This window comes from Scyliorhinus torazame, chromosome 19 (genome assembly GCF_047496885.1).
Source record: "Scyliorhinus torazame isolate Kashiwa2021f chromosome 19, sScyTor2.1, whole genome shotgun sequence".
NCBI classification, from domain to species: Eukaryota; Metazoa; Chordata; class Chondrichthyes; order Carcharhiniformes; family Scyliorhinidae; genus Scyliorhinus; species Scyliorhinus torazame.
The window spans coordinates 100,415,673-100,440,105 of NC_092725.1; the positions used below are offsets into that span (position 1 = coordinate 100,415,673).

Below are 24,433 nucleotides of genomic sequence, written 5' to 3' on the forward strand. Positions count from 1 at the left end.
CTCATTAACATGGCAGTTCTAGAGTTTTGGATTAAAACTAGATTAGCACAGTGGGTTAAACAGCTGGCTTGTGATGCAGAACAATGCCAGCAGCGCGAGTTCAATTCCCGTACCAGCCTCCCCGAATAGGCGCGGAATGTGAAGACTAGGGGTTTTTCACAGTAACTTCATTGAAGCCTACTTGTGACAAAACTATTATTAATGAAAACAAATTGGTTGAATTTGCTTCCCCAGCCCCACGTCTCTTCTCTTCCCCCCCCGCCCCCAGTCATTCCTTCCTCCTCATCTCCCCCCCCCCCCCCCCCCCCCCTCCTGGCCCTGGTCTTTCAGTTCAGTTAAACTGAGAAAGTAAAGCAGCCTCTGATTCCTGTTGCTGCTCATAGTGATTGGTAAACAAAGTTAGGTGGTAGAAATCCAGAACTCTACCCCTAAAAGGCTGTGAATAAAGGACAACAGAAGTTTTCAAATCTGAGATTGCTACAAATTTGTTGGGTAATGGAGCAAAGTGAGATAAATGGAGGTATATAGATCAGCCATGATCTGACTGAGTGGTGGAGCAAGGGGAGGCTCTGCTGAATATTCTAAATTATTGCAATGAAGCATGCACTTAAAATATTAAATAGATCAAATTTTTGAGCTAGATGATCAAATTCAACAATTGTAAATATTATCTGATTTGAATGGTGATAGTTGTTCACTAACATCTTTGTGATACATCTTACTCAATGGAAACATTTTCTGGGATAGTCACTTGGACACCAAACTGCTCCGCTAATTTCTTTAGTTGTTCTTCCAGAAGGATGTTCCGTTTCACTTCCTGATTGTAGTTGAATTTCAAGTCCTCAAGCTCTTCAAAAAAAGAAGGGTCAAAGTTCTTCAGCTCCTTTTTCAAACTCTTTATTTCTTCCTAGAAACCAAGAGGTCAATTAGACTACAGTGTAAATAAAGTTTAAAACAGCACTGTGGGTGTATCTACACCATATGGACTGGAGTGGTTTAAAAAGGTGACTCCGTGCCAACTTAATGAAAGCAATAAATATTGACCTTACCAGCATTGTCCGTGATCTTGTGAATGAATTAAAAATCTTTAATTGTTCAGTCTTGTATTAGTTGCTGTTAAATCTGGTTGCATTCAAGCTTCTAATTCCCCCCCCCCCACCCCCCCATAATTCTCAGGGCAGCTAAGAGTGAGTTTGAATGGTGCCTTAATTGCCACTAAAAAGAAATTCTAGTTTGTGCCATTTTGCTCATCCATTCTGTTGGCAGATTATTAGGCAATAATCAGAATGACCTGCTGAAATAGTGTGCTGTTTAACAGGAAGGTACAGATTCTATGCTGCTATGCTAAAATGCAAAAATTCCGAATCACTCGAAACAGCTTTTTATTCTCCATTTTCACATTTTCTTCACAATTTACACCCCACCAACAAGCAGGAAACGGTAACAAATACAAAGTCAATCCCCTTATCAACAACAACAATCCCATCCTCCCACTACCCCAAACAACGCCCCACCTGACAATATAAGCATCAAATAAAGCAAACCCATCCATGGTGGGAAAAACAAAGGGAAAAAAAAGGAATCAGGAATCGCCTATGGTCACCATTGACAAATAGAGTCCACCCCCCCCCCTCCCCCTAACATTCAATGCCATCCAATCCCCGAAAGAGTACCGTAAATGACACCCATGAATTGGAAACCCCCTCCTCGACTCCTCCCCTCCACTTCCTCCTATAAAACTCCTCCCCCCAACCTCTGTTCCTTCCCCCCCCAACTTTCCACCCTGGCTAGACTCATCGGAACCTGTTCTGCCAGGCTCCGATGGCCGCAGCCCCTCCCCCCACCTCACTCCTGTTCACTGGCCGGCTTAAACCGGCCGGCGTGGAGGCCCCCGCCCGGGTCACTTTCCCCCTTGCCCGGTCCCAGGAAAACCAAGAAATCCCCTTTAGCACACAAACCCCGCATACACACCCAAGCCCCAAAGAACCATCATTGCAAATGAAAGTCCCATCTCTTCCCTTGTCCAAATATATACAACGTTGGCTCATTTAGCACATACACCAGCACGCAGTGAAAAAATACAGTTACATGAGGCCACATCGGCACATGGCCATTTCTCAATTCAGCCACAGTCCTTCTGCCTTCGCAAACTCTTCCGCTGTCCCAAAATAAAAGTCCTTGGATTTGTAGGTCACCCTCAACTTAGCTGGGTATACTATGCCGCACTGCACCTTACTGATGTACAGTGCCTTCTTCACCCGGCTGAATGCAGCCCGTCTCCTCGCCAGCTCCACTGTAAAGTGTATACCAGCTCCAGCCCACTGCACCACCCGCTTCTGCTTTGCCCAGCACAGGACCTTCTTCTTTTACACTGTACCTACGAAAACACAGAGTTACTACTCTTGGCGGCTCACTCTCCTTTGGTACAGGCCTCCACTACCGATGAGCTCGATCCAGTTCATATCGGGAGGGATCATCCCCCTCCCCCAATAGCTTCGCCGACATCGTGGCAAAATACTCAGTCGGCCTCGGGCCTTCCGTTGCTTCCGGCAGACCCACAATCCTCAGATTCTGTCGCCTGGATCTGTTTTCCAAGTCATCCATTTTGGCTCGCAGACCCTTGTTGATCTCTATCACCTTCCGCATCTCCTCCATCGAGGTGAGTTGATCACTGTGCTGCAATAATGTCTCTTCCACTTCCTTCAGCGCCTCGCCTTGCTCCCGCACCTCCGCCACTGCGCTCAATACCGCCGCCTTCACCGGGGCAATCGCCTCCACCAGCACTTTCAATTCCGCCCCCATCTCCTTCCTCATCGCCTCCATGTGTTTTGTAAACTGCCTTTCGAGTTCCACGGCCATCACCGTAGTAATTTCTTCGGCCGTGGGCAATGCGGCCTCCCCTGGTGCCCCAGCCTCCACTTTTCTTGCCGTCCCTGCGGTGACCTTTCAACTCCCCGACGGACTTTCAGCCGCTTTTTTCACGGCCGTTTGTTAACTTATTTTCGACATTTCCCTTCACTGTGCCGTCTCCCTGCTTTTGCTGCCTCCGTTGCCCCCGGGACCGGGCGTTAAACCCCGAAAATGCTGTTCCCGAACAGGAGCCCTCCAATGTGCGGCTGCCTCCCGCCCGCTGTCACCGGAAATCCCCTTCACACAACAGCTTTAAGGAATTTTACAAGTTTCATTAAAGGAGCAGTCCTGCTGGGAATACAAGTACGTGATGTGCTGTTCAGATGGTGAGGCTGTGTCCGATATCTATAATAATTTGAACAGAGTTTCTAACTGGATTAGGTGAGTAATAAAGCCCGTCTAGAATCAAAACTCAGGTATTGATGGTTGAAGTTCACAGACAAACACACAGCATCTTACAGGATGTGGCACAGGAGGTGGCCATGTGACCCATCGTGCCAGTCAGTGCCAGCTCTTTGAAACAGCTATCCAATTAGACCAGCTCATAGCACTGACATGTTTTCCTTTTTTAAAAAATAATTTTTATTAAGGTTTTCACAGAATATCAATAACAAAATGAAAAAGGAACCCAACAGGGTTAAATACAAAACAGTCAAAAAAAGCAACCCTCCATACCCCCTGTACATAAATAATAAATTAATACCCCAACTTAACACATAGCAAATATAAACACCCCCTCAGATCCCCCAGTGTAAACAAACAAAAATAAAAATAAAGTAAACCACCCACCCCCACCCCCGAGTTGCTGCTGCCATTGACCAATGTCTACCGTTCTGCCACAAAGTCTAAGAACGGTTGCCACCGCCTAAAGAACTCTTGTGCCGACCCTCTCAAGGCGAATTCCACCCTCTCCAACTTAATAAACCCCGCCATATCGTTGATTCAGGATTCCACGCTTGGGGGCCTCGCGTTCTTCCACTGAAGAAGAATCCTCCGCCGGGCTACCAGGGACGCAAAGGCCAGAATACCGGCCTCTTTCGCCTCCTGCACTCCCAGCTCCTCTGCCACCCCAAATATTGCGAGCCCCCAGCCCGGCTTGACCCTGGAACCTACCACCCTCGACACTGTCCTCGCTACACCCTTCCAAAATTCCTCCAGCGCTGGACATGCCCAGAACATATGGGTGTGATTCGCTGGGCTCCCCAAGCATCTAACACACCTGTCCTCACCCCAAAAAAACCGACTCATCCTTGTTCCGGTCATGTGTGCCCTGTGCAGCACCTTAAACTGTATGACTCGCGCACAAAGAGGAAGAGTTCACTCTCCCTAGGGCATCTGCCCACGTCCCTTCCTCGATCTCCTCTCCCAACTCCTCCCACTTACCTTTCACCTCCACCACCGAGGCCTCCTGCATCACCTGGTAAGTCTCAGAGATCCTCCCCACTCCGAGAGCACCCTGTCCTGTACTGTGCGTGGCAGCAGCCGCGGGAATTCCACCACCTGCCGCCTGGCAAACGCCCTTACCTGTAAGTACCTGAAGGTGTTCCCCGGGGCGGAGCCCATACTTCTCCTCCAGCGCACCCAGGCTCGCGAACTTCCCGTCCACCACCAGGTCTCCCAACCTTCGTATCCCTGCACTGTGCCACCCCGAAAACCCTGCACCTGTTCTCCCTGGGACGAACCGGTGGTTCCCCCGTATTTGGATCCACACTGAGGCCCCAATTTCCCCCCCCCCCCCCCGTGATAACGTTCAGAAGCCTTCGCACATTCGCGTTCAACTGCCTCCCCTTCACAAACCCCGTCTGGTCTTCGTGGGTGACCTGCGGCACACAATCCTCATGGCTAAGACCTACGCCAGCACCTTGGCATCTACGTTTAGCAACGAAATAGGCCTGTAGGACCCACACTGCAGGGGATCCTTGTTTCCCTTCAGGATCAAGGAGATCAGTGCCCGGGACATCGTCGGGGGCAAAGCCCCCCCCCCTCCCTTGCCTCATTGAAGGTCCTAACTAGCAACATGCCCAACAGGTCCATGTATTTTGTATAGAGTTCGACCGGTAAACCGTCCGGCCCCGGTGCCTTCCCCGCCTGCATGCACCCTATCCCTTTCGTCAGCTCCTCCAGCCCAATCGGGGCCCCCAATCCCACCACCAGTCCCTCCTCCACCTTCGGAAACCTCAATTGGTCCAGAAAGCGGCCCATCCGTCCCTCCTCCAGTGGGGGCTCAGACCGTTACAATTCCTCATAAAAGTCCCTGAAGACCCCATTGATGCCAACCCCACTCCGCACCACACTCCCCTGTCCTTAACTCCCCCGATCTCCCTAGCTGCATCCCGCTTCCGAAGCTGATGCGCCAGCATCCGGCTGGCCTTTTCCCCATACTCCTAAATCGCCCCCTGGGCCTTCCTCCACTGCACCTCCGCCTTCCTGGTGGTCACCAGGTCGAATTCGGCCTGGAGGCTGCGCCTCTTCCTCAACAGTCCTTCCTCAGGCACCTCCGCATACCTCCTGTCTACCCTCACCATCTCCCCCACCAGCCTCTCCCTCTGCTCCCTCCTCTCCTTGTGGGCCCTAATGGAGATCAGCTCTCCCCTAACCACCGCCTTCAGCGCCTCCTTTATCATCCCCACTCAGACCTCCCCGTCATTGTTGGCCTCCAGGTACCCCTCTATGCTTCCTCGGACCCGCTCACTCACCTCCTCGTCCGCCAACAGTCCCACTTCCAAGCGCCACAACGGGCGCTGGTCCCCCAGCTCTAAGTCCACCCAATGCGGGGCGTGATCTGAAATGGATTTCGTCGAGTACTCGGTATCCTCTACTCTCGCCATCAGCGCCCTGCTCAAAATAAAAATGTTGATCCGGGAATAAGCCTAATGGACATGTGAGAAGAATGAAAATTCCCTAACCCCGGCCTTGCAAATCTCCAACGGTCCACCCCTCCCATCTGGTCCATAAACCCCCTCAGCACTTTAGCCGCCGCCGGCTTCCGACCCGTCCTAGACCTGGAGTGATCCAGTGCCGGATCCAACACCGTGTTAAAGTCTCCCCCCATTATCAGGCCCCCCACTTCCAAGTCTGGGATCCGACCCAACATGCGCCGCATAAAACCCGCATCGTCCCAGTTCAGGGCATACACATTGACCAGTACCACCCTCTCTCCCTGCAGCTTACCACTTACCATTACGTACCTATCGCCATTGTCTGCCACAATGCTCGACGCCTCGAACGACACCTTTCCACCAAGATCGCCACGCCTCGATTTTTGGCAGCCAGCCCCGAATCAAACACCTGACCTCCCCACCCCTTCCTCAATCTTACCTGGTCTGCTACCTTCAGGTATGTCTCCTGGAGCATAACCACATCCGCCTTCAGCCCCTTCAGGTGTGCGAACACGCGGGCCCGCTTGATCGGCCCGTTCAGTCCCCTTACATTCCAGGTTATCAGCCCGATCAGGGGGCTACCCGCCCCTCTCCCCCGCCGACTAGCCATAGCCCCTCCTCCGCCAGCCACGCGCCCGCACCTCACGCCAGGCCCGTTCCCCACGGCAGCAGACCCCCGTCTCGACCCCCCCCCCACTCGCTCCAGCTCCCCCTTGACCATAGCAGCAGCAACTCGATTCCCCCCCAGCTAGGACCCCTCCTAGCTGCTTTACTCCCCCCATTGCACTTCCGCAAGTCAGCTGACTCCTGCTGACTCCGGCAAGTCCCGCCTCTCCTTCGACTCCTCCGATTGTATGACACACCCTCCTCTTACATTCCCCATCCGCAGGCTCTCCACCTCCCCCTTCCATCCCTTCCCCATCCGCAGGCTCTGCACCTCCCCCTTCCAACCCAAGCGACGGAAACAACGCTCGCTTCCCCGCCCCGGCCCTGCCCCCTCCAGTCTTCAGCGTGGGAAAAAGCCCGCACTTTCCACCTAGCTGGCCCCGCCACCTCTGACGCAGCTCCTTTTACAGGCCCAGTCCCCTCACCCCAGACCCGGGCCTCCCCCACTCCCGACCCGGGCCTCCCACTCCCCCGCGGGGCCCCATCTCACTGCCGGCCATCCACCCCTGTTCCATTTGCTTACCCCGCCCCCCCCCCCCCCCCCCCCGACCAACCCAACCAAACAAGTGCCCAACCCTCCCTAACCACCCTTACCGAACCAGAAAGAAAAAAAAAAACAAGAGCAAAGGTAACATATCAACTGCAATCCCCAAAAGCCCATCCCGACCCTCAATCTGTGTCCAACCTCTCGGCCTGAACAAAGGCCCACGCCTCCTCCGGAGACTCAAAATAATGGTGCCGGTCCTTGTAGGTGACCCACAGTGGCGCCGGCTGCAACATGCCAAACGTCACCCCCTTCCTGTGCAGCACCGACTACGCTCGATTGTACCCGGCCCTCCTCTTCGCCACCTCCGCACTCCAGTCCTGGTATATTCGAACCTCTGCGTTCTCCCACCTGCTGCTCCTCTCCTTCTTGGCCCACCTGAGCACACACTCCCGATCAACGAACCGATGAAACCGCACCAGCACCGCCCGCAGAGGCTCGTTAGCCTTGGGCCTCCTCGCCAGCATTCTATGGGCCCCTTCCAGCTCCAGGGGCCCCTGGAAGGACCCCGCTCCCATCAGCGAGTTCAACATGGTGACCACTTAGCCCCCCACGTCCGGCCCCTCCGGGAGGCCCAGGATCCGCAAGTTCTTCCGCCTCGACCGATTTTCCATCTCCTCGAACCGCTCCTGCCATTTCTTGTGGAGCGCCTCATGCGCCTCCACCTTTATTGCCAGGCCTAAGATCTCGTCCTTGTTGTCGGAGATCTTTTGTCGGGCCTCGCGGATCGCCACCCCCTGGGCCGTCTGTGACTCCGGCAGCTTATCGATGGAAGCCTTCATCGGCTCAAGCAGGTCCGCTTTAATCTCCCTGAAGCAGCGCTGGATGACCTCCTGTTGCTCCTGCACCCACTGCATCCACGCTGCCTGGTCCCCGCCCGCCGCCATTTTGTTCTTCTTCCCTCGCACCTTGTTCGGGTCCACCACCACTTTTTTAGTCGCCCCACTCCTGGTAACAGCCATATACTGTCGGGGAACTATTGTACTCTCCTTCCCACAGGAAGCGTCGGAAAAATGCTGTTGGAGGCCCTGAAAAGAGCCCAAAAGTCCGTTTTTTGCGGTAGCTGCCGAATGTGCGACTTAGCTCCGCATAGCCGCAACTGGAAGCTTGTTTTCCTTTTTTAAAAGTGATAATAATCTTTATTAGTGTCACAAGCAGGCTTACTGCTCGGCACAACATCGAGGGCCGAAGGGCCTGTTCTGTGCTGTACTGTTCTATGTATGTACGTTAACACTGCAATGAAGTTACTGTGAAAATCCCCTAGTCGCCACACTCCAGCGCCTGTTTGGGTTCACTGAGGGAGAATTCAGAATGTCGAGTGCACCTAACAGCAAGTCTTTTGTTGGAGGAAACCGGAGCACCCGGAAGAAACCCAGTATTTACCAGATTCCCTTTTGAAAGTTACCAACTGAATTTGCTCCCGCCAGCTTTTGAGGCAGTGCATTGCTATGTAGCCTGATAACAGTGTGATTTAAAAAGTCCCAGCCATGTATTTCACACAATACAAAGTATTGCTGAGTTTACTGAACTAGGTGAGAGCTCCTTACCTGCAGTTGTTGTTTCTCCAGATCTGATAGCTTGAGTTGTGTTTGCAATTCCACTAGTTCACCTATCAGTTTGTCCTTTCGGTCTAATACGTCATCACAAACTGCAATAGGAATACACACCAAACATGACATCACTATTTTACATAGACAAAAAGTATTTTGTGACAAAGAGATCTGTATATATTTGTAATTGTTATATAATTCTAAAATGGATTTCATTCTACTGCCCTCAGATTTGAAATGGAGTCTGTTTCAGCTGACCATGAAGCTTTTTAATCAACATATGGTTTAGATTGTGTATCTTAAATTCACGTGAATGGCTAGTTCCAGACATTCCTCCGAGCGACAACCCACAGAAATATCTGTGCTCCTCTAACTCTTGCTTCTTGAACACCTTTGATTTTAATCACTCTAGTATTGGTGGATGGAACTTCAGCTGCCACGATCCTAAGCTCTGAAATTTCCTCCCCAAACTCTCTAACTCTCTTTCTTCCTTTTAAGAGGCTCCTTAAAATCCACCTCCTTGACCAAGCTTTCGGCCACCTGTCCCAATATTTCCTTATGAGGCTTTGTGTCAAATCCGCTTTGATGAAGGTCCTTTGTAATATTTAATTACATTAAAGATGCTACATAAATACAAGTTGTTGCTATTTCTGCCACATTGCCAGGTGTCATCATGATGTAGTGGTAAAGAGTGAGTAGAGCGCCTTAGAACCTAGAACGATATAGACGGGCTGGTCAGTGTCATGATATGCAAACATGCAACCAATGAACACTCAGAATAGGACACAACCAATGGGCAGTCAGGACACTCAGAGGTGGCATCACCACAAGGGGGCATGACATAAACACTATAAAAGGGATGAGGCACTCACACCCTGCCTCTTTCCACAGACAGACATCTAGAGAGTTAGACAGGGTTGATCAGCAGCATCACAGCCCAGCACGTGGCTTAGAGCAAGCTGGTACAGTTAAACTAAGTTACTATAGTTAGATTAGCAGAGAGTTGAACTCATTTGAGAACTGTGTTAATAGTGGAGCATCCTTTAGTTAAGACTGCCCAGTCAGATGGGCAGAACAGTAACAAATGGAATTTAATGATTGGTAGGATGTTAGAAAGTACAAAAGACCAGAGGAGCTTTGGGATGCATGTCCACAGACCCCTGAAGGCAGCAGGACAGGTAGACAAGGTGGTTAAGAAAGCATATGGGATACTTGCCTTCATTAGCCGAGGCATAGAACATACGAGCAGGGAGGCTACGATAGAGCTGTATATAATGCTCGTTAGGCCACAGCTAGAGTACTGTGTGCAATTCTGGTCACCACACTATAGGAAGAATGTGATTGTACTAGAAAGGGTGCAGAGGAGATTCACCTGGGCTGGGGCATTTCAGCTATGAAGAGAGGCTGCTTAGGCTGGGGTTGTTTTCGTTAGATCAGAGAAGGCTGATGGAGAACCTGACTGAGGTATATAAAATTAAGAGGGGCATAGATAGGGTAGTTTTGTGAGGGCCACGAAGAATCCAGCACGAGTTTTAAGGATACAAAGTAATAACATTTTTTTACAACATTTGTCTATAACAGCAGCAACTTCCCTTGCTGCACACTCCTTCCTGCTGGTTCCAAACTGGCCAGCTTTATTTATACATGGCGTTTACTAATGGTTTCACCGCCCCCCTCATTTGGGAAGCTCATACTCCCACAGGATTGTGGGGTTGTCATTAGTCCCCAGCCAATGGTAAGCAGGCAGGTTATAACATCCCTCCCCCCCCAAAGTCCAAGAAATCCTCCGAAGACCCTGGCAAAGGAGGGCGTCGGACTCGTTTTGCCGCAGGCAGGACACGATTTGCACGCGGCGCTGGATCAGGCGGCGTGTAACGAGACGGAGACCGGCGCTTCCCTGATGAACGGCGTAACGGTTGTACATCCATGGCCCGTGGACCTGAGGATTCTCCCTCTGATGCGTCCTGTGTCTCCATCTCGGAGTCAGAGTCTGCTGCCTCCGTCATGTCAGTGTCTCCATCTCCATTCGGTTCTGTAACGACCTGCGCAGGCTTTGAGTGAGGCACCAGAGGAAGGTTGTGAGGACTACCTTCCATTGTCTCTGGTCTCTGCGACTGTAGAAATGAGCTCCGGGGGCGGGGAATCTTTGGAGGGGATAGTCTTCTGGACCGAACGTGGTCCACATGTTTGCGCTGGAGACGACCCTGGGCTTGCACCTGGCAAGATATAGGGCCCGTTTGGCGAAAGATTACGCCAGGAACCCACTGGGCACCACCAGCAAAATTCCGAACGAACACTGGGTCACCGGGCGCAAACTGCCGAATCGGCCGATGCCGAGAAAATCCCTGTCCCTGTCGTTCTTGTGTGCGGCGTACTTTTGGGCCAATGTCCGGGAAAACCATACTAAGGCGGGTGCGAAGTCTCCGGCCCGTTAGGAGTTCTGCGGGAGCTACCCCAGTCACCGCATGGGGGGTGGTCCTATACGTAAACAAAAAACGAGCCAGTCTCGTGTCCATTGATCCGGAAGACTGCTTCTTCAGGCCACTTTTGAATGTCTGCCAACCCATTTGAAGCCGGGTGGTAAGGGGCAGTGCGGATATGGCGTATGCCGTTCATCTTTATGAACCTCGCCAACTCCTCACTCGTGAATGGAGTGCCGTTATCCGTGACCAGCACCTCGGGGAGGCCATGCGTACTAAAAGACAAACGCATCTTTTCAATTGTTGCGCAGGACGTTGTCCCCTGCATCGTATGCACCTCTAGCTATTTAGATTGGGCGACGATTAATAGAAGGAACATAGATCCTTGAAAAGGGCCTGCGAACTCTGCATGCAAGTGTGCCCAAGGCCGCCCTGGCCATTCCCAGTGATGTAGGGGCGCAGCCGGCGGAAGCTTCTGATGCTCCTAGCAAATGGAGCAGTTTTGGGCCACCTTCTCAATGTCGGTGTCGAGGCCTGGCCACCAGACATAACTCCGGGCCAACATTTTCATTTTGGTCACACCTGGATGCCCATTGTGCAAGTCTTAGTATCAGCTCCTGGCCTTTTTCTGGGACAATCACACGCGTCCCCCACAAGAGGATGCCGTCTTCCACGCTGAATTCTGACAGCTTGGAGGAAAATGCCCGCATCTCACCTGGGAGCTGTCTATGCTGCCCACCATACAGGACTATGTGCCGAACCTTTGACAGGACTGGCTCCGTCTGGGTCCACTCACGGATCTGTGATGCCGTGACAGGTAAGGTGTCCATAAAATTTAGGGTTGCAACCACCTCACCGGTCGTGGGGGTCGACATGAGCCGGTCGATAAAGGCAATCGGCTCAGTGCGTCGGCATTTGCTATCTGCGTTCCTGGTTTGTGCTCCAGAGAATACCCGTATGCAGCAAGCAACAAAGCCCAGCGCTGGATCCGTGCGGAAGCAATGGGCGGTATTGGCTTATCCTCTCTGAAAAGTCCCAACAGAGGCTTATGACCAGTCACGATAGTGAAGTGGCGGCCATACACGTACTGGTGGAAACGTTTCACCGCAAAGACCACCGCCAGGCCCTCCTTCTCGATCTGCGCGTACTTTTTTTCCGCTGCAGTCAATGTGCGGGAGGCGAAAGCTATCGGCCGCTCGGCCCCGTTCTCCATCTTGTGGGACAGGACGGCCCCAATACCATACCAGGATGCATCACATGTGACGAGCAAAGGCTTTCCAGGATCATAGTGGGTTAGTAACCCAGACGACGACAATTGTTGCTTTACCCGCCAAAAAGCGGTTTCTTGCGGCTGACCCCAAACCCAGGTGTGATTTTTCTTTAGCAGAAGGTGCAACGGGGCCAGCGTAGTTGCCAGATTGGGGAGGAACTTCCCGTAATAGTTTACGAGACCGAGAAAAGAACAAAGATGCGAAGTGTCAGTCAGGGCGGGGGCCTGTTGAATCGCACACACCTTCTCTGCTTCGGGGTGCAAACCTTCACGGTCCACCCGATAACCTAGGTAGACTACTTCTTTTGCCTGAAATACGCAATTTGTGCGACGTAAACGGACTCCAGCCTCCGAAAAGCGTCAAAGGACAGCCTCCAGATTTTCCAAATGTTCCTGCTCCAACGTCCCTGGAATCAAAACGTCATCTAAGTAGACAGCGACACGTGGTAAACCCCTCAAAATGCCCTCCATAACACGTTGAAAAATAGCGCAGGCAGAGTCTACTCCAAAGGGCAACCGTGTATATTCATACAGGCAACCGTGTATATTCATACAGGTATTAATCGTTACATATGGTCGGGAGGCAAGGTCCAGCTCCAACTGTAGGTGGCGTGACTCATATCTAATTTTGTGAACGAGAGTCCGCCTGCAAACTTCGCGTAGAGATCCTCTATGCGAGGCATTGGCTATCGGTCGAGTCGGGAAGCCGTATTCACTGTAAGTTTATAGTCGCCACACAAGTGAACTGTGGCATTTGGCTTCATTACAGGTACAATTGGTGCTGCCCAGTCAGCGAAGCGGACGGGCCTGATAATACCCAAAGTTTCCAAATGAGTGAGCTCCCCTTCTACCTTCTCGAGCAAAGCGTAAGGCACCGGGCGCGCCCGGAAATAGCGCGGCGTGGCTCCTGGTTCGACTTGGATACGGGCTACGGCCCCTTTTATTTTCCCCAAACCAGGCTGGAATACATCTATGTATCGTTCTAGCACCTCAGTCAACCCTCCAGAAACTGTTTGGAGGATGTACTGCCATTGCAACCGCAAATGGCGCAACCAGTCCCGACCCAACAGGCTGGGCCCATGGCCGCGCACGACGATAAGTGGGAAACGCCCCTCCTGCGGTCCATAAACAACAGGGGTCATTGTAGTTCCTGCAATGTCCAGTGGTTCCCCCGTGTAGGTGGCCAACCTGGCCTGTGAGTCGGTTAATGGAAGGGTCTGTATACCCTGCTTGATGCGGTCGAATGTCCTCTGGGCGATCACGGAGACTGCTGCGCCAGTGTCCAACTCCATCTCAAGTGGGTGACCATTGACCCGTACTGTCACCTTAATGGGGGCAGCTGCAGGCAGTCGTCCTCTGTCTCCACGTCCTCGGGAGTAGTCGCCGCAGGTTCATCCACATGGAAGGTACGGCCCCTGGGCCGGTCCCAGTTTTGGTCGGAACGACGGTGCCTCTGGCGCCCCCAGGACAGGCGTCCGCGACGGGGTCGGCGCCTACAAGTCTGACACGGACATGGCTCCTCATCCATTGGTTCTGGAGAAGGCTCCGTTCGGGGAGGAATGTCCGACGGCCACTGACGTCGTCTGCGCTCTCTCGGGACAATACTATTTGAATGGCCTGTTGAAAAGTCAATGTTGGCTCAGCTAACAACTTTCTCTGGGTGGCCGCATTGTTAATACCGCAAACCAAACGGTCGCGTAACATTTCTGACAAGGTCTCACCATAGTCACAGTACCCCGCAATCCTGCGTAGCCTGGATAGAAAGTCAGCAAGGGATTCTCCAGGGGTCCTCTCAGCGGTATTAAACCGGTAACGCTGGACTATCATGGACGGGGTTGGGTTAAAATGTTGCCCCACTATATTCACAAGTTCATCAAACGTTTTGTTGTCCGGCGCAGCTGGGTACGTAAGGCTCCTAATCACCCCAAATGTATGCGGGCCGCAGGCGGTGAGCAATATGACCACCTGGCGCTCGTTTTCGGTGATATTATTTGCCCGGAAATAGTAACGCATCCGTTGTGCGTACTGGTTCCAGCTTTCCAGCGCAGCATCAAAAACATCCAAACGTCCGTACAGAGGCATGGTATGATAGAAAACAACTTCCAACCTGTAACCAACAAAAATCCAGGGAGGTGGCTTCAGCAGTGTAGACAGCTATTCATTTTAACCCTCGTCGCCAGTTTTGTGAGGGCCACGAAGAATCCAGCACGAGTTTTAAGGATACAAAGTAATAACATTTACTTACAACAACATATCTATATAGAACAGCAGCAACTTCCCTTGCTGCATACTCCTTCCTGCTGGTTCCAAACTGGCCAGCTTTATTTATACATGGAGTTTACTAATGGTTTCTCTGCCCCCCTCATTGGGGAAGCTCATACTCCCACAGGATTGTGGGATTGTCATTAGTCCCCAGCCAATGGTAAGCAGGTAGGTTATAACAGGTAGATAGGAAGAATTTTTTCCCATTAGTAGACAGTCAATAACTAGGGGGCATTGATTTAATGTGAGGGGCAGGAGATTTAGAGGGGATTTGAGGAAAACCTTTTTCACCCGGAGGGTGGTGGGAACTGGAACTTACTGCCCGAAAGGGTGGTAGAGGCCTGGACCATCATTTAAGAAGCATTCCGATGAGCACCTGAAATGCCATAGCACACAAGGCTAAGGACCAGCTGCAAGAAATAGAATAGATAGGTGCTTGATGGCCGGTGCAGACATGGTGCACCAAAGGATTTCTTTTTGGGCTGTAAAACTCTATGGCTCTCACTCTAGTGATGGGGGAGACTAAAAATGGAGACTGTATTCAAGCCCCTGCTCCCAGATTTTAAAGCTCTGGTTTAAGAAGGCAGTTTCCTGAATCAGCTGGGTTTGTCCCTCCCCAACCCCCACCATGGAAGGAATTATACTCATGCCTTCTTACAGCCCAGCAATTGTGGGCCATACCCTTTTTGATTATTAGGCCTACAGCTTGTTTCTGTTAAATTCATAACTCCACTAATGGGGAGAAGAAGTGATTAAAAGTATGGCTTGTAATAGGGACGGAAAATTTCCAAGTCAGCTTCCAGGATAAGGAATCCTGTGGCAGGCATCTCCATCCTATTTCCATACATTATATCTCCAAGGCCCATAATGCATGAGTCAAAGAGAAAGTCCACCTGGATAGATTATATTGGATCGGTACAACCAAGGTGGCATGTCATTTATTAAGATGCACAAGTAACAGTGACAGAGTACAGGGGACATTGCCTTCCCCAGCTCACGTGCCCACCCCTTGATAACTGCACTCTCTCCACTACCACACAGCCCTCTCATGATTTGGAAGGTACAGCTTGTTTGGTTGTGCCAAGTTGTCAAGTGCATCCTGGTAAACCATCTTGCGTATTTGCTAAATGAATACCTGGTTAAGTGAATATAAAGAAAACCTGGTCTAATGATATACTTGTTCAGTACCGCGTAGGCTAGATATTGAAGGTGAAAACAGTATTGGAAGGGTTACCATTTCTGCTGCTGCTGCTTTCTGCAGCTGCTCCTGTTTGCTTTCTGCAGACTTGCAGTTGGTGGAGAAGCTCTGCTTTTTCTTTTTCCAGTCGATCATTTGTCAATCTTCCAGTTAATTGAAAGATCAGATAAAATTAGAATTTGCAGCCACACACAACATTTAAGTTCTCAAAGATCATCACTTAATTAACAAACACCCAAATTTCTGTTAATTACAGGTGTGAAAAAGCCTTCAAAATAATAAAAGCAAAATACTGTGGATGCTGAAAAGGCTGGGAAAACTCAGCAAGTCTTGCAGCATCGGTGGAGAGAGGAACAGAGTTAACGTCCCTATGCCTCTTCTACAGATCATGTACAGGAAAAGTTAACTCTGCTTCACTCTCCACAGATGCTGGCAGACCTGCTGAGTTCCTGCAGCATTTGCTGTATTTTTTTAAGATAATAAAGCCAGTCACTGATATGCACCCTGACATTTACAAACAGTTAAGGTGTCCTTCGGACTAAGCTTGGCTCTGTCGACATAGCCACAATTACCTGTGCATTGGTCAGTTTACGGCAATGGCCTCTGAACAGGTCAGCCTATCAACAGAATGCCAGAACCAGACTCCAGGCTACTTTCGAACAATAACAATTGATAAACTAGCTTTTGGAAAGATGTTTGGCTGGATATAGAAATCCAGTTTTAGCACCATGTACACTAAAATCATGATTGCTTAAGGTCCCAAGTTAAGCTGCCCATTTAAAAAAATGCCAAATCCATACCTTAGTAACTGGAGTTCTCTGGTCAATCCCGGCTCTGTTTTGGCTTCTTCAGGGAAATGCTTAAGGATCTCAATCTGAAGTAAAAAAAATAACAAAATGCAACATCATTCAGAATGGTCCTGCCTTTGCATCACTCAGGAGTATTAAGCCAAGCCAAGGGAATAGGCAGTTGGTAATTTGCCAACTTGTTCTTTGCACTTTTAAACTTGTATTAATTTCTGAAATGCGAATAATTAGCTGATTGCTGAGGGGAATCTGAACCCAGCCTGTATTAGCTCAAAGACTGCTCATTATTCCAGAGCACGTTTTCAACTCTTCGCAACTGACTTTGTTAACCCAAATCTCCGTACCAGATTCAGTTCATTTTCTGGAAACAAAATTCCTGAGCAACTTGGATTTTTAAATCATACATTTTTCCATTATTAACCTTGATCCAAAATGTTGTACAGAAGAGAACAAAAAACATGAAATTGACAATTAATATTGTGTAATTAATGTTACAGAGATCTGGGGAGGGATTCTCTGACCCCCTCCCGGGTCGGAGAATCCCCGGGGAGCGGCGTGAATCCCGCTCCGATGACAGCTGCCGTATTCTCCGGCGCCGGTTTTCGGGCGGGGGCGGGGTTTATGCCATGTCGGTCAGGGGCCGTTGGCAGCGCCCCCCCCCGCCCATGGCAATTCTCTGTGCCCCGATGGGCCGAGCGGCCGTCAGTTCCTGGCCAGTCCCACCGGCGTGAAATGGACATGGTCCCACACGGCGGGACATGGCTGGGAGGCCGTCCAGTGGAGTCCTCGGGAGGCGGGGGGGGGGGGATCCGGCCCTGGGGAGGCCCCCACGGTGGCCTGCCCGCGATCGGGGCTCACCGATCTGTGGGCGGGCCTGTGCCCTGGGGGCACTCCTTCCTTCCGCGCCGGCTCTGTAGGGCTCCGCCATGGCCGGCGCGGAGAAGAAACCCCCTGCACATGCGCAAGAACACACCGGCGGTCCTGCGCATGCGTGGGACCACAGCAGTCCTTCGGCGCCTGTTGGCGCGGCGCCAACCCCTCCGGCGCCAGCCTAGTCCCCGGAAGTGCGGAGGATTCCGCAACCTTCGGGTGGCCCGTGCTGGAGTGGATTGCGCCATTCTTGGCGCCGGCGTCGGACCATCGCGCCAATTGCAGGAGAATCCCACCCCATGTTTTAACTTTCATATAATTATGCCTAATTTTCTTCTGTCTCCTGCTGGAACACTTCACTCCTTTTCCGTGGAAGTCTGTCAGCCACCTATGAGTGTCAGCAGGCCATTCAATTGGGAAGCCACCAACAAACCAATTCTCGGGAAGTAAATATGGCTGGAAAAGAGGAGTTTCTCTTAGTTGTCTCAGGAATGTGAATTACAAAACCAGAGACGCTGGAGTGCAATGAAGAACTTCCACTACAGTGGCACCATTGGGAATGGCTTCCCATTTCCTATTCCAGCTGGTTATTATCGCTTCTTTATGTGACAATAATGAAAGGTGCAAATGGGCATATTCATGACGAAGGGAATTTGGGCTTTGTGAACATGAAATGCATGTATTCACTAAGCCGTGTAATATGCTATGCAGGTATTCTATTCCTTGTACACAATACATTTTAACTCTTACTTGTTTCAGGATGACCACCTGGATTGCTCTAAGCATGTTGCTTACCATTTCTGTAACTTGTTACGTCCCTGACAGCAATTGCCATTACAATCTTGACAGTGGCACTGCTACAACAAAGCTAATTTTCTGTTGCATGAGGTTCTTGGCCTTTTTATTTATTTGAAATGTCTTATGTCTCAAATCATTGAGATGCAATGTAGGTTAAAGCAGGATGAGAAAGCAGTTCTACCTATGCTGAATTAGATGTAAAAGATCCCCTGGCACTATTCAAAATGGAGCAAAGGAGTTCTTCCTTTGGTCAACACTTCTCCCTTAATCAACACCAACATAAATGGATTATCCAATCATTCAATTTCCACTCATGGAATTTAGATGTGTGCAAATTAGCTGCCACATTTGCCTACATAAAATAGAGAGAAAGAAAATCAACTTTGCTTTTTAGTTTATTGTGAAGTCCTGAGGATGTGATAAGGCACCAAACAAAACAAAGTTCATTCATTCTTTCTATTTGTCCCAGGTGCACACTGACACCTGGAACACCTTAGCACAGAGAGGAATTTAATATTGGTAGGTTATGGAAAGAATTGGATTAGGACTTGAAGTGGAAAAATTGCAGGGCTATGAGAAAAAAAACAAGAATCGAAACTAATTAAATCACTTGCAAAGAACTCTCGTAGCTACAATGAACCAAACAGCTTCCTTATGTGTTGCATGATTCTCTACATTCACACACTATCAGAACTAAAATGCTATCACGATTCTTCTCTCACCTGTTCCTCCAGGTCTCCTATTTGTTTTGCCAATTTTTGCTCATTATCAGTCGATTCTTTCAGCAGGTGTCTAAGATCGGTGAGGTTTTGATTCTTTTTTGTAATGTCTGCCTCCATCTCCTTTATTTTACTCTCATACATTCTTTAAAGCATGAAGGAATGAATTACTCATTGTCGTTTTAACAATGTAAGTGATTGCTACTAAAGTTGGCAAGGTTGCAGTATAAACAAGCTACCTTGTTAATGTATGCAGTTTACTTTTTAAAATGTCATCATTATTAAATGAACAACTGACCATTTGTAATGCGTCAAAAGTAAAACTGCATAATTTCTAAAGTGGTCAATATAATCAGATGGACTCAAAACTCTAGTTGGGTCTGATTGCATGTTCAGAAACTTGAAAATGGTATGGAACCAAGTTTCCCTTCAATTCCACTCCACATTTTTGGTTCAACCATGTTTCAATAGCAAGCAGCTATAGGGCAATCTGCCCAACTCCTACTCACATCAATGGGATACACGCAGGTTACCCCAGAAACTCTACCCTTTACAGCCTCTCCAGAGGCCTCAGCATAGAGTTGGCAGGAGGAGGTCAAAGGAATTAAATGTACAAAGAAGCACACCCTTGGGCCCCAATGTCCAGCTCCAGTTCATTCAAGAAAAAATTTGTTTCCAATTAAAAATAATTTCCAGGAAAATTGCCCTGCTCTCTTCCCATGTTTTATGGTGGATTTTCAGTCAGGAAGAATACCTGCTGTCCAGGGTGCTGTATATGGAGAGATCTACTATAGTGGTAGCTGGGAAAAAGGCAGCAAAATCCACCTATTTGAAGATGATAAATTCCCTTCCAATCTCCAAAATGGGGTTCTCTTCATTTCAGCTTAAATATATAACTATTTAGCCATTATAAATCATGTTTTGCTTGGGGGCAGAAGAAAATCATTGGTTCAATTAAGCCATCTCTCCAAACCTCCCAACAGCTCACTTCTGTTTCTACAACTAGTGGCTCTTCAGCCTTTCAGGATTCAGCCTAACCATAGTTTTTCATTCACTGCTCCCATCGTTTAATCAGTTTTTAAATTGTGTTAAAATAAATCCTTACCTCCTTGCCTATTTTCTTTCAAAACCCTCATATTTAAAAATTAGACGTCTTGTACCCAACAGCAGAACGTTGCTCAATCCAAATTCTCTCTCCTGAAAACTGCAAAGACCCCAGCCATCCTGCAGCCCTCCAGAGACTGAGCCCCTCTGGCCAAATCTTACCCAAACCCAGGTTTAAATTTGGTAAACACGCAAGATTCATATTTCCCATCATACTGACTGCCAATCACTTGTTGTTTCTTCTATTTTGGTAACATTTCTCTTTCAATCTTACATACGAGAAACCTCAGACAGAGAATCTACTGGCCGATGTAGTTGTGATGTTTTATACATCATGATACATGATGCGTAGTGGTAATATCACAGGACTAATAATCATAGGCCCAGGCTAATGCTCGAGGGAAATGGGTTCAAATCCCACCATGGCAGCCGGTGAAATTCAATTCATAAAGTCTGGTCGATTGTCATAAAATCCTATCTGGTTCACAAATGTCCTTTAAGGAAGGAATTCTTACTTGGTCTGGGCAACATATGAACACAGACTGGTTTAGCACAATGGGCTAAACAGCTGGTTTGTAATGCAGAACAATGCCAGCAGCGCGAGTTCAATTCCCGTACCAGCCTCCCCAAACAGGCACCGGAATGTGGCGACTAGGGGCTTTTCACAGTAACTTCATTGAAGCCTACTTGTGACAATAAGCGATTATTATATTATTATTATATACCTATAGCAATGTGACTGACTCTTAACTTCTCTCTGAAATGGCCGAGCAGGCCACTCAGTTCAAGGGCAATGAGGGATCGGCAACAAATGTTGGCCTTGCCCACATCCCATGAAAGATTAAACAAAAAAACTCCCCATCCCAGCCATGTAATCTCCTGGAAGTGGCAATAAAAAACAGATAAGAACATACAAACATATGAATTAGGAGCAGGAGCAGACTCCTCAAGCCTGATCCACTATTTGATAAGGTCATGGCTAATCTGAATGTGGCCTCAACTCACTTCCCAGCCTACCTCTGTACCCTTTGGCTCCCTTGATGGTTAAGAATCTATCTACTTCTGACTTACCAGAGCCATTAAAGAAAAAAAAAAGATCTGTAAAATAAAGTGCCCAAACTTTAAAGATAATACATCACTCTGAAATGTCGATAATGAACACGCAGTAAAGTTTGCATTTTGTCCCAGAACATTAATATCTACCCTGACCAATATCGTGGAGTCAGCCGATGTTTTACATATCAAAGATTAAAGTGATACCTTGTGACTACAATGGACTTCCAGCTTTTGCTGTCTGCACCCTCAAGTTGTGGACCCCTACTCTCTGCAAAGCTTAATCGTTTACTGGTCTCTTCCAACTGCACGCTTAGCTTCTCATTCATAATCTCCAGGTTGCTTTTTGCAATTCGCAGTTTTTCAGCACAGTCACCTTCCTGTCACAAAACAAATATTCAGCAAAAAAAAAAAAAATCTCAACTCAATCTGCGATCTGTTGTGGGTCATCAGAATTGAGTTGTAACATTTTAAGAGAGAAACTATGCGGTACACTCAAAACCAAAAAATCCTGGGAATACTCAGCCCGTCAGGCTGCATCTCCAGAAAGAGAAACAGTAAACGTGACGACTTAATTACCTCTCTTCTGCTGCTCAACTTGAACATCTCCCAGTTCTGATGAAAGATCACGGAGCTTCTCTTCCCACAAATGCTGCCTGACCTGCGGTGTGCTTTCCAGCATTTACTGTTTTTATTTTCAATTTTCGGCAGCCACAGTATTTAGCTTTATTATCTAGTGTAAATTTTGAGTTGCTAGAATACGGTGTAAATGTACAATAATGGTATGTGCAAAGAATCTTCATTTGGGGCCTGACATGCAGGGGAAAAAACCTCTTTCTCTCTCCATTGTTGCTGCCTGATCTTCTGAATATTTCCAGAATTGTCTGTTTTCACTATCGTGATGTGCTCAGAAAATCCCAGTCCACTCCACTGGGTGAGTTTTGAGAAATGGGAGGTTCTGAGTGGGCTACAGTGTCTCCCCAAGCAACAGAGTCAGGGAACATTGAAGAGTCCATTGCCTAGATATGTTAAGTGGCATTGCAAGGCCCCCTTCCCATCACAAGGATGTTGTCATCTTGGAATTGGGCCATGTTCCAGCCTTCTGTGTTGAAGGCAAAAATGAATAAATAACTAATGTTAACAACAGTGACACTTGGAGCTAAACTAAACTGACGGCAGAGGCGTCTCTCGCTATTGACCCAACAGTTTACCTTTTTGAGCTCCTTTCGTAATCTCTCATTTTCAGATAAGATCTTTTCCACACCTTTCGTTTTGGACTCGTAACGTAAGGTCAGCTGACCGCCTATTTGCATCTTCAATTTCTCAAGTTCTGACTGAAACGAAGTAAGGTAACAGATTTAGCTTGCTCTGGACATGAAAGTCTTGATTCAGCTAAATTAGTGACTGGTGTGAAACATTAGTCTGGATCCACCCACTGTCACTGCTGTATGAGCGACATAAAAACATGCAGGGCTGAAATTCTAGATTATCTGGTGAGTTACTGAGAGCAAACCTGGGATGGTTTATAGTTGCCACCAAAAAGGTTATTTCAGTGGTTTTATATTTGAAAATGAATGTGGGCTGATACCACATCTCAGAACAGTTTAGATCAATCACTCCATCACATTACTGTCCCCTATTACAGAGATACCAAAAATGTTCTACTTTTGAGATCAATGCTTACGTATCTGGTCTCAAAGTAAAGAGCCTGCATTTAAAAAGCACCTTTCACAAGCTCAGGATGTTCCAAAAATCTTCACAGTTAATTAAGGACTTTTTGAAGTATAGTCACTGTTGTAATCTAGGAAATGCAGCACAGCAAGGTCCCAACAATGTGATAATGACTAGATGATCTGTTATTAATGGTATTGGTTGAGGTTTAACACACCAACATACAAATTAGGAGCAGTAGGCCACTCAGTCCCTCGAGCTTGCTCCTCCATTCAATAAGATCATGCCTGATGTGACTGTAACTTCAACTCCACATTCCTGCCTAACCCCCGATAACCTTTCACCCCCTTGTTAATCAAGAATCCATCTAACTCTGCCTTAAAAAATATTCAAAGACTCTGCTTCCACTGCCTTTTGAGGAAGAGAGTTCCAAAGACTCACTACCCTCTGAGAGAAAGATATTCTCCTAATCTCGGTTTTAAATGAGTTACCCCTTATTTTTAAACAGTGAACCCTAGTTCTAGATTCTCCGACAAGAGGAAACATCTTCCCCACATCCACCCTGTGAAGACCCTTCAGGATCTTAAAGGTTTCGATCAAGTCACCTCTTACTCTTCTAAACTCTAGTGGAAACAAACCTAATTCTCAACATTACCTAACAAGACAACCCGCCCATTCCTGATATTAGTCTAATAAATCTTCTCTGAACTGCTTCTAATGCATTTACATCTTTCCTTAAATAAGGAGACCAATAATGTACACATTATTCCAGGTGTGGTCTGACCAATTGAAGCATAACCTCCCTCCTTTTGTATTCAATTTCTCTCGCAACAAATTTAAAAATTCTATTAGTTTTCCTATTTACTTGCTGTACCTGTATACTAACCTTTTGTGATTCATGCACTCGGACACCCAGAATCTTCTACTATCTCTTATCATTTAGATAAGCTTTTTTATTCTTCATGCCAAAATGAACAATTTCACATATTTCCACATTATACTCCATTTGCCAGATTTCTGCTCTCTCACATGTCCCTTTGTAGTTTCCTTACGTTCTTTTCACAATTTACTTTCATATCTATCTTTGATTTATCAGCAAATTTAGCAACCATACCTTCAGTGCCTTCATCCAAGTCATTTATATAAATTGTAAAAAGTTGAAGCCCCAGCACTGATCCCTGAGGCACACCAGCCGACACATGCCGCCAACCTGAAAAAGACCCATTTATGCCTACTTTGTTTCCTTTTGGCTAGATAATCTTCAATCCATGCCAATGTTACCCCCTACACCATGAGATTTTATTTTACACAATAATCTTTGGTGTGGCACCTTATCTAATGCCTTAAGGAAATCTAAGTAGGGTACATCCACTGGTTCCCCTTTATCTACAAGTGACTCCTTCAAAGAACTTCAATTAATTGATTCAACATGATTTCCCTTTCACAAAACCATGTTGACTCTGCTTGATTGCCTTGAATGTTTCCAAGTGTTTTGCTACATACAACATCTTTAATAATGGCTTCTAACATTAGTATTGTTAAGTATTGGCCAGGGCAACATGGAGAAACTCTCTGCTCTTTTTTTGAAAGATTGGGATCTTTTACATCCACCTGAGTGAGCAGACAGCACCTCAGTTAATTTCTTATCCAAAATAAGGAATTTCCAACTGTACCCCACTCCCTCAACCATGTACTGGCCTAGATTTGTGTTCA

General features: G+C 48.1%; 1 protein-coding gene across 6 annotated transcripts in view; it reads right to left on the reverse strand.

The window, feature by feature from the left end:
• Positions 1 to 310: 310 nt before the first annotated feature.
• The window catches only part of cep290 (centrosomal protein 290), a 194,104-nt gene continuing 169,981 nt past the window's right edge, over positions 311 to 24,433 (reverse strand). For 3 of the 6 annotated variants that reach the window (XM_072484934.1, XM_072484933.1, XM_072484937.1), the window contains 7 exons: positions 22,261 to 22,383; positions 21,257 to 21,429; positions 18,896 to 19,037; positions 16,500 to 16,573; positions 15,736 to 15,842; positions 8,547 to 8,647; positions 311 to 907 (listed from right to left, as the gene is read on the reverse strand). In XM_072484934.1, coding sequence (XP_072341035.1) covers positions 719 to 907; positions 8,547 to 8,647; positions 15,736 to 15,842; positions 16,500 to 16,573; positions 18,896 to 19,037; positions 21,257 to 21,429; positions 22,261 to 22,383 — 909 coding nt within the window. In that variant the 3' untranslated portion in view covers positions 311 to 718. Of the gene's footprint in view, positions 908 to 8,545; positions 8,648 to 15,735; positions 15,843 to 16,499; positions 16,574 to 18,895; positions 19,038 to 21,256; positions 21,430 to 22,260; positions 22,384 to 24,433 lie in introns of those variants that run through there. The other 3 variants (XM_072484935.1, XR_011936509.1, XM_072484936.1) reach the window with 3 other exon arrangements.